This window comes from Talpa occidentalis, unplaced genomic scaffold (genome assembly GCF_014898055.3).
Source record: "Talpa occidentalis isolate TD23 unplaced genomic scaffold, MPIMG_talOcc4v2.1, whole genome shotgun sequence".
In the NCBI taxonomy this organism is placed as follows: Eukaryota; Metazoa; Chordata; class Mammalia; order Eulipotyphla; family Talpidae; genus Talpa; species Talpa occidentalis.
The window spans coordinates 86,128,161-86,147,919 of NW_026555331.1; the positions used below are offsets into that span (position 1 = coordinate 86,128,161).

At 41.5% G+C, this 19,759-nt stretch overlaps 1 protein-coding gene across 1 annotated transcript in view; it reads left to right on the forward strand.

Moving 5' to 3' along the window:
• ASB4 (ankyrin repeat and SOCS box containing 4) overlaps positions 1–14,135 on the forward strand; it is a 59,364-nt gene extending 45,229 nt beyond the window's left edge. Inside the window, exons 4-5 of the mRNA XM_037508130.2 lie at positions 10,511–10,624; positions 11,663–14,135. Of these exons, the coding sequence (XP_037364027.1) occupies positions 10,511–10,624; positions 11,663–11,851 (303 nt within the window). The 3' untranslated portion in view covers positions 11,852–14,135. The remainder of the gene's footprint in view (positions 1–10,510; positions 10,625–11,662) is intronic.
• Positions 14,136–19,759: the final 5,624 nt, after the last annotated feature.

Below are 19,759 nucleotides of genomic sequence, written 5' to 3' on the forward strand. Positions count from 1 at the left end.
TTTTACCCAAGGAGGAGAAAAAATTCGAGATGCTATTTCCAGAGATAGGAGCAATGCTAGAGGAGTGGATTTAGAAGGGGAGATTGGGAGTTCTGCTGTGCTTGAGGGGCCGACTGGTCATGCGAGTGGGATGCATGTAACTTGGATTTGATGTAACAATGATGAGGGTTAAGAGTAGAGACTTAGTAACCATGGGGAGGAGCTCTGCCTTGGCAATTTGCTGGTTGTATGATTTTTGAACAAGTCCCCTAAATCTCTAATTTTCCTTCTCTGAAAAATGAAGGTAAAAATATCAACTTTTCAGGATTGTCTGAGGAGTGAGGAAGGCATGTAAATCACTGAGCCAGTGTGGCACTCAACAAATTGTTTTCGTCCCACCTCCTCCTGAAATGTGCTCTTGGTCCATTGTAGGCATATTCCTACTAGCTCTGCTTAGTTTCCTTCACAAGGCTAGAAAATAGGCAGACGATTAGATGTTCCAAGGAACACTTTGTCCACAGTTAGTATTTCCCTGTTTGCTTCTCTTTTGCCCCTCTGACTTCTCCAGTTTGGCCATATACTGAGGAGATTTAGGATAGAGTTAGTTACTGGTAGATGGCTGGCAGCATAAACATTTTTGTTACTACCCAACAACTCTGTAAGAGAACTGGCCCTCTTCCAAAGGAAAACCGAAGAAAAACTATTCAATTTACTATGCAGATGCTTTATCATGATTTAGAACAACTACTCTACAGCCCGACTTTCCAAAGAGAAAGTCATCTTTCCGACAAGTAAATGACTGATTCATTTATCCAGAAGATAAAGTGATTCGTTCTCTGGTGGATGGGGAATTCAGTTTCCTTATTTACAAGGAACAAGGTCAGAGCTGAAGATGCTGTCTTCCAAATACAAAGCAAATTTGTAGAGGGTGTATTTCACTGAAAGCCAATGTATAAATTACATAAGGGGGAAAAAGAATTATAGGGTTTGCAATTGCTTTCCAGGGTACAAAAGGACATTTGATTTTTTTTTTCTCTCAGCATAATTCAGAAGGAAGTGACACCCCAGGGAGCCAAGATTGGGTTTTCTTGTAGGGCAAGAAAGACATTTTTCTAGGGGAGGGAAAAGTATGTGAGGGTTTGGGGGAGGTAAGGATGATTGCTGCCTTTGAACAATGCTGTATGTGAAACCCACAGTATAAGCAGGCTCTTTGGTCATTAAATAGTTTTCTGTACACAAATAGATCAATATTAAGGACTGAGGAAGCTTTAGAGTTTCTCTGCTGAAGGGACTTACAGGTGGCGTTGAATTTGAAGGGTGACAGGGAGATTTATGTGGACTGTTTTTAAATCTGTGCTTTTAGGTGTAGGATGATGAGGAGTGTCTGAAAGTCATTCCAGTTGCCACAACTGTAAGGAAAAAACCTTTTTTTGTCCAATTGTTCTGTGAAGGGAGAGTGGAGGCACCAGAGATTCACAGAGGGTGAATTTTATTGAGCATCTTCTGTTTCCCACACCAGCAGAGAGGAAGCAGCAGCCTCTCCCTGGTCCACGTCAGTTCTTCTGTTAATGGGAATGGGCCTGGATTCTGCTGCCTGTCACTACCGAAAAATCAATAAACAGAGACAGAAATTGAATGTGAGCGCTTATATTTTTCAGATCGTTGGCCATTGATCTGAGAGAATGGCGGGTGTAGCACCTTGAAGAGACCCTTCTGCCATCTCATCTTGAGCTGGCCTTTCTATAATGAGCTACACAAAAAGTTAATCATACACAAACAGCCCATCACACTTGATGTTTCTGGCATTTGTCATGTTCAGCCCCCAGAACTTGTTAATCAGGTTCTCAGTTATCCTGATGCTGCTACATCTGATAGTGTCAATGTCCAGCACTCATTCAGGCATCATTGGGGCAGGAATCTCAGTTCAAAATGAGTGTTTTAAAGAAAACAGATCATTGATCATATGCCTACGTGCAGCCTATGCCACGTGTACGGGAAGGCTCCTCTACTAGGTACGGTCCCCTTCCCTTCCTCACTAGCCCCATATCACTTCTTCATTTGATGGTCAAGTGAGCATAGAGGGATGCTTTCAAGTTTACATTTTCTTGAGGGTCTTATTTTGTTGCTGACTGGTCAAATAATTACTGATGCCTGAAGAAGGTATGTCAAGCTATCTTCATTCTGGAAGAAGCCCACTATACCAATGAAAAGAATGGGGAAGCTGCCAGGCTCAATAGGGCATTTCCTGCCACAACCATCCTTTGGCAGAAAACTTAGTGTCAGATAAACCCAACTGCCAATGGCAGTGGGCATTTTGGACTTTGTGCAGCTAACAATGCAGTTTAAGATCTACTTGAATTTACTTAACCCTAGTGAAAGGTAAAAGTTACCCCCTTGTGAGATATGAAAGTGTACCAGGGACAAATTCAAGCACCAAATGTGTGAAGTTAGACTCCTAATCTATGAATGAATTATGTTCTTTTTCTTTTCTTTTCTTTTCTTTTCTTTTCTTTTCTTTTCTTTTCTTTTCTTTTCTTTTCTTTTCTTTTCTTTTCTTTTCTTTTAAGGGAAAGAGTAATTTTATTAGGGAGAAAAGGAACAGAAATAAAGTGGGACTCCTAGGCCAGTGGAACCAGGCCAGGGAGGGGCAAGGAAGCTCTGAATTATGTTCTTATATTTACAACTAAGTTTGTTTCTTAGTAGGGCCTGTGAATGTGGTGGCTGAATAGAATACACACTGCTAAGTTAAATCTGAATTTCAGAAAAGTAATTTAAGTAATTTTTAGTAGAAACATGACCCAAGCAATAGTGGGGACACATTTACACTAAAAATTATGTCTGTTTAGCTGAAATTCAAATAAAACCTGGCAATCTGTATTCATATTATTATTTGCAAAACCCAACAACCTAGTTGGGAGGTGTAGGTACAATGTTGAAAGAGGAGAGTAACTCTTGCCACATCTCTTCTCCCTTTGTTTGTCTGTGTTCTCACTTTTGGCTAGAAGAGGGAAGAAGGGTATACCTGGGGCCATATTTCCTATCTTGGGAATATGGGTACCATTTCTTTACAGACAGTGTTCACCCATAAGATGATGAAGGCAGGCACCAATCTCATGGATATGAGTGGCTGTGCAGCCATCCAGTGTATGCTGAAGGTCATCTCTGTGCACCCGGCTGCACAACCTAAGATCTGCTAACAGCTCCTGTTGAACCATGGAATGGCTTCTTTTAAAAGACAAAACAAAGTTATGGTGATAGAAATTACAAGAGAGGTGCCTCTGAAGTGAAAAGGGGGTTAATGAGAAAGGGTCGTGACAGAACTTTCTGGAATGATGTGAATGTTCTGTGTCTTAACCAGCATGATGTTTACGTGACTGAACTCATCAAACTGCACAGTTAAAATCTGTGTGTTTTATTCTGCATATATTATAGCTCAATGAATAAAAAAATCTAACCACTAATTTAAAAAGTTTTCAAGATGTGGGATGTGTGTGAACATAGGAATTTGAGTCTTTACTCTTTTATTTTCACATGAGAGATCTTGGTATGGAAGGTCTTTTATTTTAAATCTGTAAAGTGGGGATGGTTATTGGATCAACTTCATAGGGTTGTCCAGAGACTGGGCAAGCTAAATATGCAAAAATGTAACATAGTCCCTGGCACTAATAAGTCCTCAAAGATGGTAGCTATGTATTTTTTTCCTTCTTACTCTCTCCTGCTTATTATCATTTTTCAGGCTTCAGACTTTTTCCATTTACACCCATTTGGAGTACTATTATGCCTCTTAGCTCCAGCCAGCACATTCTTTGAGGGTGCACACATCTCCACTTCCATCAATGGAGCATTTATCATGCACTTTTTTTTAAAGATTTATTTATTTATGCATAAAAGAGCAGGGGTACAGGCCAGAGATGGGGGTGGGGTGAGAGGGGATTCACCAGAGATAGAGTTGGGTACAGAACAGGCAGACTGACTGAAATACACTGCTGAGGGGAGCAGCGGGCAAGACAGGAAAGGTCTGCCTTGCCATGTGGGTAGCTCCCTGGCCGACCGGGGATTGAACTCATGCTGCAGAGGCTGTGGATTGCTTCATAGTGCGGTGTTTAACCCCTTGCGCCACCAGGGATGCCCTATCATGCACATTTTTGACTCACGTTAGGACACTACCTATGAAGTATCCTCCTGCTCTTTATCTGATCATCTCCAAATTAATATGCCCTTCCCACTTCCCTATTTCCATCAGCGACGTCCCTATTTGTCCTTAAATCTCAGGCTTCAAAGTTGCGTTCTTTTCTCGCCCTATCGCATTAGTCATTATGCCCTACTGACTCTTTCTCATAGCTTCAGTTACCCTTCATTCCCTGGACCAGCAGTGGTGCCAGCTGAGAAGCCATTTGGTGTGCCTGTTCAGCTTCCACGCTGCTCTCTGTCCTTGATATCCCATTTTCTCCTTCCTGCTTTTGCTCATGGTGCTCTAGGGACTCTTGATGATCTTTTAGTTGGTCTCTTATTATTTACTGACTTATATTGCTCTCTAACTCTTTGAAATATCTATGTCTTTTCTCCTCAAGTAGGTTGTAAACTCCTTGAAGTCAAAAAACAGGTCATAAACTTCTCAGAATTACTGTCATAGTGCTAAACATGGTTTTCAATAGAGGCTTCTAATGGAATGAATGATTGAACAAGATCCTTTCTTGTTAAGAATATGTAATAGTGGGCCTCCCTGGTGGCACAGGAGTTAAAATCTCAGCACTATCAAGCTATCGCCAGCCACTGTGATATGAGTTTTATCCCCAGCCAGGGAGCTAACCCACATGGTGCCACAGACCTCTCCTGTCTCACCCATTGCTCCTCTTAGCAGTGTATTTTAACACCCGCCAACCCCTCACACCTTTGACCTATACCCCGGTTTTCTAATAATTTTTTCTTTAAGAAAAAAAGGGTAGGGCACCTCTAGTGGCCCAGGGGTTAAATCTCAAGTGCTATCACCCCTAAGGCCTGAGTTTGATCCCCAGCCAGGGAGCTAACTCAGATGGCTCAGCAGACCTCTCCTGTCTCACCTGCTGCTCCCCTCAGCAGTATATTCAGTGGATCTGCCTGTTCTGTTACCCGCTCTGTCTGGTGAATCCTCTCACCCTCCCACACCTCTGGCCTATACCCAAGTTCTTGTATGCATAAATAAATAAAAATAAATCTTTTTTTAAAAAGGAATAGCTTCCTATTGCTTCTTCAGTCAATGCCAGGCTCCTGAGACTGGCATTCCAGGTACACTATCAGCTGGTTCTGTCTTATCTGCTCTGAACTTGAGCTTTTCCTAACATGGGCCCTTCTTTAAGATAATACCTCTCTCTTTTTCTCTCTTTCTGTCTCTCTCTCTCTGTTCTCTCTCACACAACACACAACTGGGTATTAAAATCATCATCTTTCTGTCTCAGTTTTACTGGAAACCCCAAGACATTACATGCATATCATCCCACATTGAAAACTGCACTGCTAGGCCATATATGAAAATTTGTAAGGGAGGTGAAGCAAATCAGTTTTGGGAACTTTTGCCCAATAACAATTGGTTGAGATTGAGATGAACTAGAAAAATAGGAAGGATATTTCTTTGCAGAAAGTAGTTTAAGTACAAAGGCGTCCTTCCCTTTTGATGGTAAGGGTACTTCTTCCTCATCTCATGTCCACTAAGAAGGGCTTTATGAGAAATGAGAAGAAAACTTGATATATGTGCTTTGAAGTTTTTTGGTTTTTTTTTTTAAGATTTATTTATTTATTTATTTATTTATATAAGCACTGGGTGCAGTCAGAAGCGCAGGAGGGTGAGAGAATTCACCAGAGCCAGAGTGGGGAACAGAACAGGCAGAAGGACTGAAGTACACTGCTGAGGGGAGCAGCGGGCGGCAGGAGAGGTCTGCGTGCCATGTGGGACCCTCCTCTGGTGGCCGGGGAGCAGCGGGGATCGAACCGGCGCTGCAGAGGCTGCGGGCAGCTTTGCAACCCAGTGCTCAACTGCTGTGCCATCGGGGAGGCCCTGTGCTTTGAAGTTTTAAGGAAAAAAAGGAATTGGCATATAAACTTATCAGAAAATTTAAAGGAGAACGTCAGTGGCTGGAGATGCTTGTCTGCTGGCAAATTAAAGAAAAGTTGAGACTAGGAGTACAGAGTGCCTGAGTGATGACAGGATCAATTCTCCAGGGACCAGTGTGTGTCACAAGGGAGAACCAGCTGGGCTCGCTTTGGAATGAAAATAGACCACACACAATGGTTGTCCAGAGGTGGGCCAGCTGCATTCCAGACTGCAATGGAGTGCAGAAAAAAAAGTTGGAGGTGTTCTGGTGGACCCAAAAGTTGTTGTGGAGGGGATGAGACCTATGTGAAGAGAGGCGTTGTTCTTGTCTGGTGGGGTGTGCTCACTGTGACACCCACAGAAGAAGACACTAGCACAGAGGGCACCGTGTGAAATTAGGTTGGTATGAGTCGGCCCAGACCTTTGTTTCTCCTCTCCTTCCTTCTCCCTTCCCAATCCCAGAGTATCCTGAGGCAGCTGGAGACACAGAAACACACTGTGATGTTTCCCTCACACCAGCCTATTCTCGCATTCTTTGATACCAACTGCATGTCCAACAATTCAGTTCTGACACTGACTACCCAGAGTTACTGTCAGACTCCACAAGTTAAGGACTTGGTTCCACAGACCCCACTTCAGATGGGGTACCCAAACTGCCCACAATTTTTGCGTGACTGATTACAATTTTAGGGATTCCCACAACCTTTTCCTTGGGTTTGATAATTTTTCTAAACAACTCACAGATCTTGAAAACACTTTACTTACTAGTGCTATTTTATTACAAAGGAAACAACTCAGGAACAGACAATTGGGAAGAGATGCAAAGATCGAGGTAGATGTGGGGCAGGGTGGTTCAGAGCGGCCATCCTCTTGGAGGGCGTGCACCTACCAGTGCTTCGATATGTTCACCAACTCACAAGCTCCCCAAACCCCATTGTTTCAAGCAGTTTATGGAGGCTTCATTAGGTAGGCTTGGCTGATGAAGTCACTGACCATTGGTGATTGAACTCAATCCCCATGCCGTGTCCCCTTCCCCACGGATGGAGGGGCAGGTTATGTCAAAGTTCAAACCCCCTCTAATCAAGGCTCAGTCTTTCTAGAAGACACAAATCTTGAAGATACTCAGGTTCCCCCTCTAAGTGTCACTCATTAGCATAAACTAAACATGGTTGAAAGGAGCTCATTATGAACAGCAAAAGATGTTCCAATTACTCAAGAAAATTCCAAGGGATTCAGGAGTTTTGTGGCTGAAACAGGGGACCAGGACCAAATGTTCACGATGTCACATCCACAATACCTCCTGTTCCACTGTAGTTTGAAGCTGACTGAGCAACAGGAGAAAAAAAAAGTTTCTTTTGAATAAAATTTGGACTTTGAATTAGTCAATTAAAATGAGTATTTTAAAGTACTGACTGAAATGACATTTTTATTATGTCTAGAATATCTAGACAAATTATTATTCAAAATTAAATGTAAACAGGTGTGAGTCCTACCTGAGGTTTCAGCTTACATGTAGAAAAGAAGGATTTCAGGGAGCAATTTTGAGTGGTCAGGAGAAAGGGAATGAATAAAGCTTTGAGGCCTCTCTGTAGTATAATTTTTAATTTTTTTTTTAAAGATTTATTTATTTATTTATACAAGCACTGGGTACAGTCAGAAGCGCGGGAGGGTGAGAGAATTCACCAGAGCCAGAGCGGAGAGCAGAACAGGCAAACTGACAAAGTACACTGCTGAGGGGAGCAGCGGGCAGCAGGAGAGATCTGCGTGCCATGTAGGACCCGTGCCTGGTGGCCGGGGATCAAACCGGCGCTGTAGAGGCTGCGGGCAGCTTTGCAACCCAGTGTTCAACCGCTGCGCCACCAGGGGAGGCCCTTAAAATTTTTTTTTTTATTGTCTTAAACCATTGTTCATTTTTGTACTATATTTGATTTCTCCCCTCATGTGTAGTCCCTATAATTTTCCCACCACCACATCACTCGTGAACTGTCACCATAGTCCTTTTTTTTTAAATTTAAATTTTATTTTTATATTCCCCATACAATTGCAACCCCCTTATTTTGACCCCAATCCCTCCTTTCCCTGCCCCCCACCCCCTTAGAGTGTCTCTGGTTCATAGTTGTTTGTTGATTTTGATTTTTACTTTCTTATAGTTATTCTTTTTCCTGGTCCCTTATTTAAGTTTTCTAGATTCCTGCTATGAGTGAGACCATGGTCCTTTTTGCTCTTCCCTCCCCTGTTTTGACCCCCTCTTCCTTCCCCTCCCCTGCTGTGTGCCTCAGATCTGTGGTCAACTTGCAAGTTTTGTCTTTTTCCTGCCCCTTTTTTGGTTTCCCTGTATTCCCCCTATAATTCAAACCATCGATACATTTTTCTTTTTCCTTCTGACTTATTTAGCTTAGCATAATCCCTTCTAGTTCCATCTATGTTGCCCCAAATGGAACAAGTTTATCTTTTTTGATCATGTCAGCAGAACTTTTACCTTTGCTGATGCAGCACACATAGATGGGTGTGTAAGTGCACACATGCAGGTGAGCTGCATACGTACAACACACGTCACTTTGCCATCTAAGATCTAACGTGAAACTCATCTCCTTCAAGAAACCTTTCCTGGTTAGCCTCAACTCACCCAACTCTCCCTCTTGAAATTTCTGTGACTTTTCTTTTTTCATTTAAGCAGACCAAGAACTTTATTGTGTGCAAGGTTTTCCAAAGCACCTTTTTAGTGGGGCAAAGTCCATACTTTTTAAACCTTATAATCTAACATAAGTATAAGAGCCAACTGTACGTCCACTGGCCTCACTTGTTGGGTATGGGTTTTTGCTTCTAATTCTCAAGGGAAGCCTCTCACCAGACCCATGTGTTTTGTTTTTGAGGTTAGGCTTAAATATCCCAAAATTTGTTACTTAACAATGCTGTATGATTGATAGGTCAGATAGGTCCTGCACTCATGGCAATGTCAAAGTTAAAGGTTGGTTAAGAATCTAAATATCCGGGCCTCCCTGGTGGCACAAGGGGTTAAGACGTAACCTGTGAAGCTATCCGCAGCCACTGCAGCATGAGTTTGATCCCCAACCAGGGAGGTGACCCACATTGTGCAGCAGACTCACCCACTGAGCAGACTCACCCACCTGACTCACCCACTGTTCCCCTCAGCAGTGTATTTCAGTCAGTCTGCCTGTTCTGTTCCCTACTCTGTCTCTGGTGGATCCTCTCACCCTCCACATCTCTGGCCTGTACCCCAGTTCTTGTAGACATAAATAAATATTTTTTTAAAAGAGTATAAATATCCAGTCTGGATATTTGCTATTTTAGTAAAGTCCAAAACTAAATCTTGATTCAACTTCTCAGTTTTTTTTTTTTTTTTGGGGGGGTTGGTCACTGAACTGTTGAACAGTGTGCTAATGAAATAACTAAATTTCAACCCATCCTTTATTTGTTGATGAAAGTTAAGATACCAGTGAGTGAGATTTGGAATGTGGCGTCAGTCCTCTTCAGGCATTTTACTGGGAAGAAGCCTTTCTTTTTTAAAATTTTCTGGTATCGTTGTTCATTTTTGTACAATATTTGATTTCTCCCCTTCCCTCAGGTGTAATCTCCATAAATCTCCCACCACCATATCACCCTATGAACTGTCACCAGAGTCCCTTATGCTCTTCCTTCCTGTTTTGGCTTTTGTCTCTCTCCCTCCCCTGCTGAATGCCTCAGATCTATGGTCAGCTTGCAAGTTTTGTCTTTTTCCTGACCTTTTGTTTGGTTTCCCTATATTCCTCCTATAAGTGAAACTATCCAAAATTTTTCTTTTTCCTTCTCACTTTTTTCATTGAGTATAATCCCTTCCAGCTCCATCCATGTTGCTGCAAAAGGCATGAGTTTATCTTTTTGATTGCTGAGTAGTATTCCATTGTGTGTGTGTGTGTGTGTGTGTGTGTGTGTATCTCACTTCTTGATCCAGTCATGTGTTTTGGGGCATTTCAGTTGTTTCCATGTCTTGCCTATTATAAGTAGTGCTGCAATAAACATGAGTGCAGGTGACTTTCATGTTGCTCTGTAGCTTACTTTATCTCATTGTGACCAGTAGATCTAGGTCTTAGGTTATTAATGTTTGACTTTTTGAAGATAAACTTTTCTGTAGAGCTGGAAGAGTTTCCCATGTAGCTGGACATATCTCAAAATTGAGAAAATATCTCAAAATTGCTTCATTCATGGTCAGAGCATGCAATTCACTTGGCTTCCACCTTCTTTGTTAGCACCTTTTTTTCACTTGCTCCTAGATGTTGAAGGGAATTAGTTTGATTTTATTAATCCTCCCATTCATCATAAGGGTCTGGCAGTGCCTTTGGAAACTCAAAAGTGTGAGATTTGTCGAAAGCATTTGGGGCCCTGATAAAGCTAATGTCCTTGCGAGTGGAATGAATGAATCATATATGTGCATTGAACACCTGAAACGCTGTGCTTTCTCTGCAGGTGATAGAAGCTTGTCATTCTTATCCCAAAGCAATCGAAGTTGTCGTCAATGCCTATGAACACATCAGATGGAACATAAAGTGGAGAAGAGCTATCCCTGATGACGACTTGGAGGTAGAGAATCAGTTAACTATAGTTTTCACTAAAAACGTACTTCCAGTCTCCCATGGGAGTGCAGGAAATTCTAATCTGAAAAATTGGTTTGGAGAATGCTTTTAAGCCCTACTGAAATGCATTGAGCCAAAATGCATACATGCAAATTTCATGTAGGAGAGTAAATAGACTTATCAACTATATAGTGCTTGGGATTGTCTAGGGGATTTCTCCACTGAAGGCAAGTTGGACAGTTATATAAAGGGGGCTGTTTTACTTTCTTCCCATCAATTTAAATGAGTCAACTAATAATATTTGGGATTGCTCATAGGGCGTTTTTGCCAGAAGATTAAAACATTTCATGGTGATGATTTCAAACACTTTTAAATGTCTTGAAGCCATTACTAGGCAGGAAACAGTATTATAAACCCTGGGGTGAGTCATATCAAAAGCCGTTGGTGAAACCAAGCTTTCACTCTACTTGTGGACTTTGCTGCCTTTGCAAACCTGCCAGTTGACTATAAACAACTGTTCTTGGTCTTAGCAGTCATAGACTGTCTCCAGCATGTGGAGAGGTATCAGGCACGGAGTGCAAATTCCACTGGAAATGCAAAGTCCACTGTGTTTGGAAGCCAATGGCTTCAGAGGCATCTTATTCTACTACTTATTAGCTATTTTATCTTTAAAGAGTTCCCTGACCTGCCTTAGCTCATTAATTGATTAAATATCTAAACATCTGGATATCACCAAGAACATTAAAGGACAGCATAATATTTATATTCATTGAAAATTATTTGGTTTACACGGGTCTAGGCAATTCACATGTGTGTGTTTATTTCATTTGCTGGGTTCTGGGTTGTAGCACCAAGTATTATATCTCCTCTTTCTTCACTTTACAGACCATTCCCTCACCTCCCCATCTTGATTTCATGTTTAAATTTTTGTTTGGCTATCAGAGACCCTAGGTACAGAGGCGGGACAAAATACACTGTTGTTGCTGTCTATTGACGTGAATTGTGGGGCTCTTCTGACTTGATCCTGTCTTGCCTTCCTTTGCAGAGACACTGGGATTTTTACCACTCCCTCTTCACTGTGTGCGGTAACTCTCCAAGGACCCTCATGCATTTATCGAGATGTGCCATTCGAAGAACGTTGCACAACAGATGTCACAAAGTAATTCCTTTGCTTTCCCTCCCATTGTCATTGAAAAAGTACTTGCTTTTAGAGCCTGAGGGAATCATTTATTAAGCCTTATGAGACAGAAGTTCCCAGTCCTAGATATTTAAATGGACTCGCCTGGTAGACACAGTTTGCATAAATAAAATGGTACTTGGGTTGATTATAACACTTCAGGGATTTCAAAACACTTTACAAACACTATGTCATTAATCCTAGGGTGAGGGGAAATAAACAAGAAGTAAAGTTAAGGAATTCTCAAAGACACGATGTATCCTGAAGATACTGATAAAATAATGATAACTAACATTTATACAATGCTCTCATTAGGTGCATGAGAGATTTTTGTCAAACTTTCCATATCTGAGCTTATTTGCATGGGACCCAGGTTTTCTTAAAACCAACCTCATCTTCTACTTTCTCAGTAATACGTTTACATTACCTTTCAGTGGGCAAAATAGCAAGCTTTTATAATTGGCCTATTAATCTTTTCTGTCTCACTTCCATTACCACTTTGCAGAAATTGACCTTGGCTAGTTTTGCAAACTCTGATCCCCACCAAGACTCTTCAAATTTTTTTTTTTGGTGAAGAGCTTACTCGAAACCATGGAGATCTTTGAGTCGAGTAAAAAGCAAAGACTCATCCATCTCATAGTCAAAATGGACATTTCAACACACTCTCATTGAGCCAGAACCTGGAGGTGCACTCACAAATTGGAAGAACTCCTGCCCTCCAGGATCTCACCATTTAACCGAGAATCCAGACATTAGAGCAAACAACTGCAGTGTCAAATCCCAGGGGCAAGCCTACAGTTGCAGGCCCCTTCCTAGAGATTACCTTCCAAGTTGTGTTTCTGACATGAAGTGTGTTTTTCCTTTAAAGCATGAAGATAAAGAGTGAAGGGATTGTGTGAAGAGAGCTGTTAGTGTTAATGTATTCACTTTAAGTTTCTCCAAACACCCGTTTTATTTCAGCACAATTTGCTGTTTGGTGCTTCTCCAGACTCAGCAAGAAGACTGCACACTCCGTGGCTCCCACTTATGTGACTAGGGAGTTGAGAAAAATGTGTGGGAGGAAGTGTGTGCAGGGAAAGACTTCAGTTGAAGTCTTTGGTTTTTTTTTAGTTATGCATACAAGAACTGGGGTGTAAGCCAGAGGTGCAGGGGTGGGGGGGGGTGAAAGGATTCAACAGACAGAGTAGGGAGCAGAACAGGCAGATGTACTGAAATACACCACTGAGGGGAGCAGCAGGCAAGGCAGGAGAGGTCTGCTGCACCATGTGGATTGGATTGCTCCCTGGACAGCTGGGGATGGAACTCCTTGTGCTGCAGTGGCTGGCAGAGCTTGATAGTGCTGTGTTTAACCCCTGCGCCACCAGGGAGGCCCTACTTTGTTCTTTTGTATGTAACAGAATACCATGTCACTGCATTTTCACTAGGAAATAAGGAGCAGTGCTAGGATGAATGGCTGTAGAAAACAAATAGACCTTTTGAAAATGGTGGAAGTTGGAGAAACTTGGAGTGATAACTGTGTTAACCAGGCTTTGTGGTTTGCAGAAAGAGAAATGTAGATGACTAACCTCTGGACATTATGGATTATGAGGCCAACTTTGGTACATTTTTGTTCTTGCTCATTTTTAGATAAGCACTTCGCCTCTTAGCATCACTTGTTAGTGGTTAAAGTGAAGTAATGAAGCACCGATAAATCTGCCCATTGTGAACAGGTTTCTTTTATTTGTGTGATTCCCCCTCTTACTTAATTTTTGATGACTGAATTTTAAATAGAGATATCAAATATTCCATTAATCTACTATTTAGATGGTGCTTCTCCACTGGTGTTTGCATATTTCCTGAGCTGTGTAGGAGAAATCACAGGTGGATGTGATGCTCTTTCTGAAGTATCAGTTTTACCCACATATTTGGGAGAACTATTTTGTACTAAAACAAGATCTACATTATGGAATAGAATGCTGAATTTGTATGAACTATTCATATAAAACATGATCCTTCAAAAATCATTTCTTGCAGTAGTTGAAATGCAAGAGGTAGTTTTTGTATCCTATCTAGCATGCTGAGTTGAGGTGCATGCTGCCCCCACCTTCTGGAATATTCTGGCAGAAACATTTGTGGTGCTCTGACTTGGGGTGAGTAAAAGTGATGCTGATGGCAAAGAAAGAGAATGTGGATTGCTCAGTGAAATATTGTGTGTCAGCCTGCTTGCCTGTGTGTGCTTAAACCTTTTGTGTAATCTAGCATATAAGACACGACTACTTGTTTTGAATTGTTTATTTGTGGATTTATTTTTCCTTATCTTTGAACTTTTATTTAGAGGACTTAAATAAATAAAACTCTTCTGTTTCCCTCTATCTTTGTGAGTTGTTTATTTCCTAACTGACTTTTCAGCAATTAGACTGAAGAACACTCTTCACTGCTTTCTTCAGCATTTAGGGAGAAAAAGAGAATGAGGAAATGCGCCTGTAAGTAAATCCTTTTGAAAGAAAGAGTAAACACAAATAAAACACAGGCTATTTCTATAGCAACAAGAGTGTTTTAATAATAAAGAAATTGTACCGTGTCACTTTCTTCTGCCTATTACCATCTCTGTCCTCCTGGGTTTTCCATTTCTCTTCATTCTCACCATTCACACAACCCTGAGCAGTAACAGAGGAAATTATATCTTCCTGGTGCCTCCCTTACTTTCTGTAAATAGACATTTAATGGCCAAAAAAAAAAAAAAAGTTATATGTGAGGAAGGATCTTCACTATGACGGGAAAGACAACCTAAGTAGTTTTCACCCCTGATCAGGGTCACACATTTGTGTTCTGTTTTTAATCACCTCGTGTTTCATCTCCATTTTGGCCTTCCATTCTGTACCCAGTGTTTTCTAATAAAAATCACAGCAGTCAAAAGCTGACTATGGGAATAAGAAAAGTAGCAAACCATTTGCAGTGTGTTAGCAGCATTGGAGAAAACAGCTGAGCCTTATATTTTGGATTGGGGAAAACTCAGGAAGTTTTAAACTGGAGCACTTTCCAAACTTTCAAAGAAGAACCCAGATTTTCACGCATTTTCTTTGAAGCACAGCTACCATTGCTAGTATCTGGAAGGAATTCCTCCTTTCTTGCTTTAGGAATCTAAATGGATGCATTACATACATTTCATGCATTAAATACAGTTAGGTGTTGAGTTTTGGCTCTGCTTTGTCTGGGTTGGTACCTTGATTTCCCACCTTCTTTGACGCATCAGTTAGGGAAAGTGACACACCTACCCTGACTTCAGTTTCCACTGCTGTGGAAGGGGAATAATAATGGAAGTTACCTCAGAAGACTTGTACACACAGTTTCCTTTATTTACATTGGGGTTACATCCAAATAAACCCACGTTAAATTGAAAATACCGCTAAACCGAAAATGCTGACGGTGAACTGCAGCCCGCTGCCTCTTCGGGCCTGGAGACGGAGCGTCCTGTCCTGGCGTCCCCCGCACGTGTGTCTGTCTTTCAAACCTTCGTGAGAACTGTAAGTCGAGCCATGGTAAATTGGGGACCGTCCGCATTCTTTCTGAGGTGTAGGGGCGGAAAATGTTTTCCCCAACCCTTGTAGGTCCCTGACGGCGTCTGAAAATTAACCTGACAGAGATTAATAGAAAAGCATATAAATGTATTTAATGTAAGTTTTATATGACATGGGAGTCTTCACGAGGAAATGAAGACCTGAAGAGCATTGCGATCTGGGTTTTTTATGCCAGGTTTGATGACAGTCGTGTAGAAATGTGATGTATGAAGGAGTATCAGTAAGTGTGGTAAAGTGGAGGAAACAGCAAGACCTGTGTAAGGGCAGGAAGGACCACTGAGCAGGTTTTCTGATCCCCTGCAGACCGGGTAAAGGAGGAGTCAGAGTCCTCAGTGGTTTTTGCAGCACTTTTATTGGGATTACCAGGTACACAGCAGGCTTGGGGGCCAGGAGGCTGGCAGGCCTCCCAGCCCCCAGAAGGTCTTCACTCTGGGCTCTCCGGCCTTCTCTCTCGGCTTCTGCTTCTCTTTCTCAGCTTCTCTCTTGGCTGCTTCTGTTCGTTCTGCTGCTTCTTGGCTTCTGCTGCTGCTGGCGTCTCCATGATGCTGCCCTTAAAAGCCCAGTCTCTCAGCTCAGGTGTACCCACTTCAGGTGCCTGCCATCAGGCATGCATTCAGGACCACGGGGTTCCCTCATCTATCCTGATGGCGGGAGGGCAGAAAAGCCTGATACCTTTTACCTTACCCTACAACCTGTTTCTTAGGATTCTTCTGAATCCATTTGTCTTAAGAGATAAGGATGCTCCTTTCTTCTCTAAAAAAGGATTTTTTTTTTTTACTTCTTTGAGAGAGAATGGTAGGGAGTTGATCAGAGTGACCTTTGCACTTCTGCTGTTTATTCGAATTCTTGCAGCTTAAAGATTCAGTATACTAAAGTACCATATTTTGAGGTCATATGTCCTTAACCCCACCAGAAGGTTAATTTTTTAAAGATATTAAATACACAGAACAGAGCATGCCATTCAATAAGCATTCGTTATTGTCCTTGTTGTAATTGTGAATAATTGAGGGAGATGTTTCTGGTAGTGAGGTATATATTCTTAGAGTGAAACTATAGCTAGAAATGATACATGGGATCAGTTGGGGACCAGGACTGCCTACCCACTTGGGGTTTTTGTGGTGATTTATTTATTCATGCATACAAGAAACAGGGTACAGGCCAGAGGTGCGGGAGGGTGAGAAGATTCACCAGAGACGGAGCGGGGAACAGAACAAGCAGACTGACTGAAAAACACTGCTAAGGGGAGTAGCGGATGAGACAGGAGTGGTCTGTTGCGCCATGTGGGTATCTTCCCGGCCAGGATCAAACCCGCGGTGCAGAGATTGCGCACAGCTTCACAGTGCTGCGCTCAACCACCTGCGCCACCAGGGAAGCCCTGTTAATCCTCATTTTGATGGTTTCTGGATCCCTTTCCCAAGGCTGTAGCACATGTTTGATGTCCTTTTCTTAAACTTTCAGTCTCCCTGGGTTATAGAACTGCTTCATCCACTTGTTCCTTCAGACCTAGGTGTAGTCAAGCCTTCCTGCCTTTGTTCTGTGTGCTTCAGCATCCCTTGCTACCTAGATTCTATAAATACTTCTTGGTGAAATTATTTTCAGTCACTGTAACAAGTGTGCCATCCATGTCCTTTAGGGATCTTGACAGATCAATACACACAACTGTGACATGTTGGTGAGGCCTAGGTGGTAGTCCAGAAGATGGTGAGTGCCTTTGGCATTGAAGAAAGATTGATGACACCATGTGGTTAGGCAGGCGGACCTGAGCTGTGACCTGAAGAAAGGTGGGTCTTGGGTAATAATTTAGGTAAGAGTGGAATGGTAGAATGGGTGCAGGGAAGGGTGAGAGCTGGAATATATGAGTATTCACCATCACCCATTAGACAATTAGGTAGAAGTAGAAGATGAGCTTTTATTGTAGACAGTAGAGGATTAGGTTGGCAGTGCTAGGTGTAATTGAATTATGAAATTTTTTGAATTATGGTGAAGCACCATGGTGAATTGATGGAAAAGTACTATTATCATAATTACTTTTCGAAGCTTATAACTTTTATAGTAATAATTACGATACAACTATGTAACTTTTATATGGTATTATATAATTTTCAGAGCATTTTCATGATGCTTAATAGAGTATTGCCTTTATCATGATGCTTGACTCTTCTTCCATGCCAAAAAATTACAGTTATAAAGATTTAGATCTGAAAAACATACCTACACATGACACTACTAGTTAACCCCTTCTTGTGCAGAACAGTCATGTGGAATGATTACTCAAGCAAAAAAGAAAAAAAAAAGGATTATAACTGATTTTTTTATATCAAAGGCTAAAATTTTTTTAATTGCATGAAATAAAAAAGGAAATCTTTCTTCCAGAGCATATGAAGATGAAAGACAGAGGCAAAATTTACAGTTCTAAGATTGCTTATAATTCTCGCCACAGCAGTGTTCAAGTGATAAATTGTTTACAGAAGCACTGACATAATTACAATCTCCAGGGGGCCCAGAACTCACACTCCTGCTAAAGTCAGAGGGACAGTGAAAGGCTTCTTCTTAGGATGATCCATCAGGGAAAATTTAGGCAGCAGCAAATTGTTTCTAAGTAACCTTTGGCTACTTCTAACATAAAATTACACACAGAGAAACTGTGAAGTGTTTGCTCCGTGGATTAACAGTGCTGGGTGACACAGGAGGGAAATGGATTTTGGAATCCAATAGTTCAGATTTTTATCTTGATTGTGTTTCATTTCTTGTTTGCATTAGTATCTATGTGATCTTGGGCCAATTTCTTAATCCAAGCATCAATTTCTTTATTTGAATAATTGTGACTAACGAATTTACAAGGTTCTTTTGAGAAGTGTAATGACACAAGTAAAGCATCTGAAGTACTGTCTAGGATGTAGCTGAATTACAATAAATGCTCAGATCGTCCGTACTTCCCTTATGTGGGGGTGATTATGTGTAATGTGCTAAGAGTGTTTCTAAGACGTCTAAGATGTCTAAGATATTCTAAAACATCTAATATTCATGTACACTGGCCAGAGAAGCTACTTGGGGTGTTTTTGGCTTTTGTATTTTAACTATAGTGGTTTTTCTTTGATACAAACTTTGAGGCAAACTGTCCCAAACCAACATTATTAATGGTTCTCTGCTGTTGTCAGTTTAGCCTGAAGGAGGCAGCATAGGAAAACATTCTCCCTACCGTGAATCAGACCTATAGAAGTAAGGATAGCTCTCAGTTCTAAATGCAGCCCTGGAGAACATTAAACCTCAACACTCTATAACAACTTTTCAAATCTCCTGGTAAAAGTTTCACAGAAATCTGTTCTACCCTTCATTGCAAAGAGATCCTTGATTCAGGAAGAGATCTTAGAAACACTATTCTATTCCGTGATTACATCATCTGGAAGAGGAAAAAATTGCCATAAGATTCTATGTAGCACTGAAATAGACAACTTCATTAGGAATTCCAGACATTTAATTTCCCTTCTTCCCATTCTTCCTTTTTTTCTTCCTTTTCTCCTTTCTTATCTTCTCCCCCCTTATTTTCTGTCTCTTGTCTTATGCTTTTATGTGTTGTTTGCCCTGTTTGCTGGGCTAGGACCTCAATGTGAGCAATGCCAAGGTCATGTTGGTGTATTCCTGAGGACCATCGACAGCTTAGAAGTCCAGTATTGTCTGCATAAGTTTGCTTTGAATACATGAGGCTGACATTTAAACCATCCAGGACGTGGGAAATTTTGTGCTGCTTTTTCCCAGTTTTATTCTTTGATGTTTTGTTTCCAATCTGAGAATCACAATTATGAAAGAGTTTGCTTTCTTAATAACAATAGATCACAGGTAGAAGGTCAGCCCCAAGAGAGAAGCAAAAACTGCCAAAGGAGCAACATGGAAAGAAATTTCCAAAATGAGGCCAGCCTGCTTCTGTCTGCCCTGGTGATGCTAGAAAGGACCATGCTCTCCTGATATGGGTTCCTGCCATCCTGCACGTTGCTATAGAGTGAGTCAACCCACCAGTCTCAGAGGTGTTCCTTTTTGGAAAAGCAAACAAGAACTATTTCCTGAGATCATCTGGCCGAACAGCTGGCCGCACAGACTGACAGAGGGTGCCACACATGCCAGAGTTCAAATTTCTCTATGTCACCTACTCAGAGTTTCCTTGTGACAAGGGACTATATTTGTTTGATTTTCCCAGCTGAATTTTAGATTTCAGTGCAACTTGTAGATACTACACGTGCCAGGAAGGCTGGATACACGCATATCCAGCAAAAAGATGTGAGTAGAATATATGATCTATTCGAGGATCTTCGATCAGTATGTATTGCAGCCCACAAAAGGCAATCATTCCCTTTGTAGAACTAAGCACATCAAAACAAATCAAGACAGGTCTCTAAGTTGATATTTGAGTTGG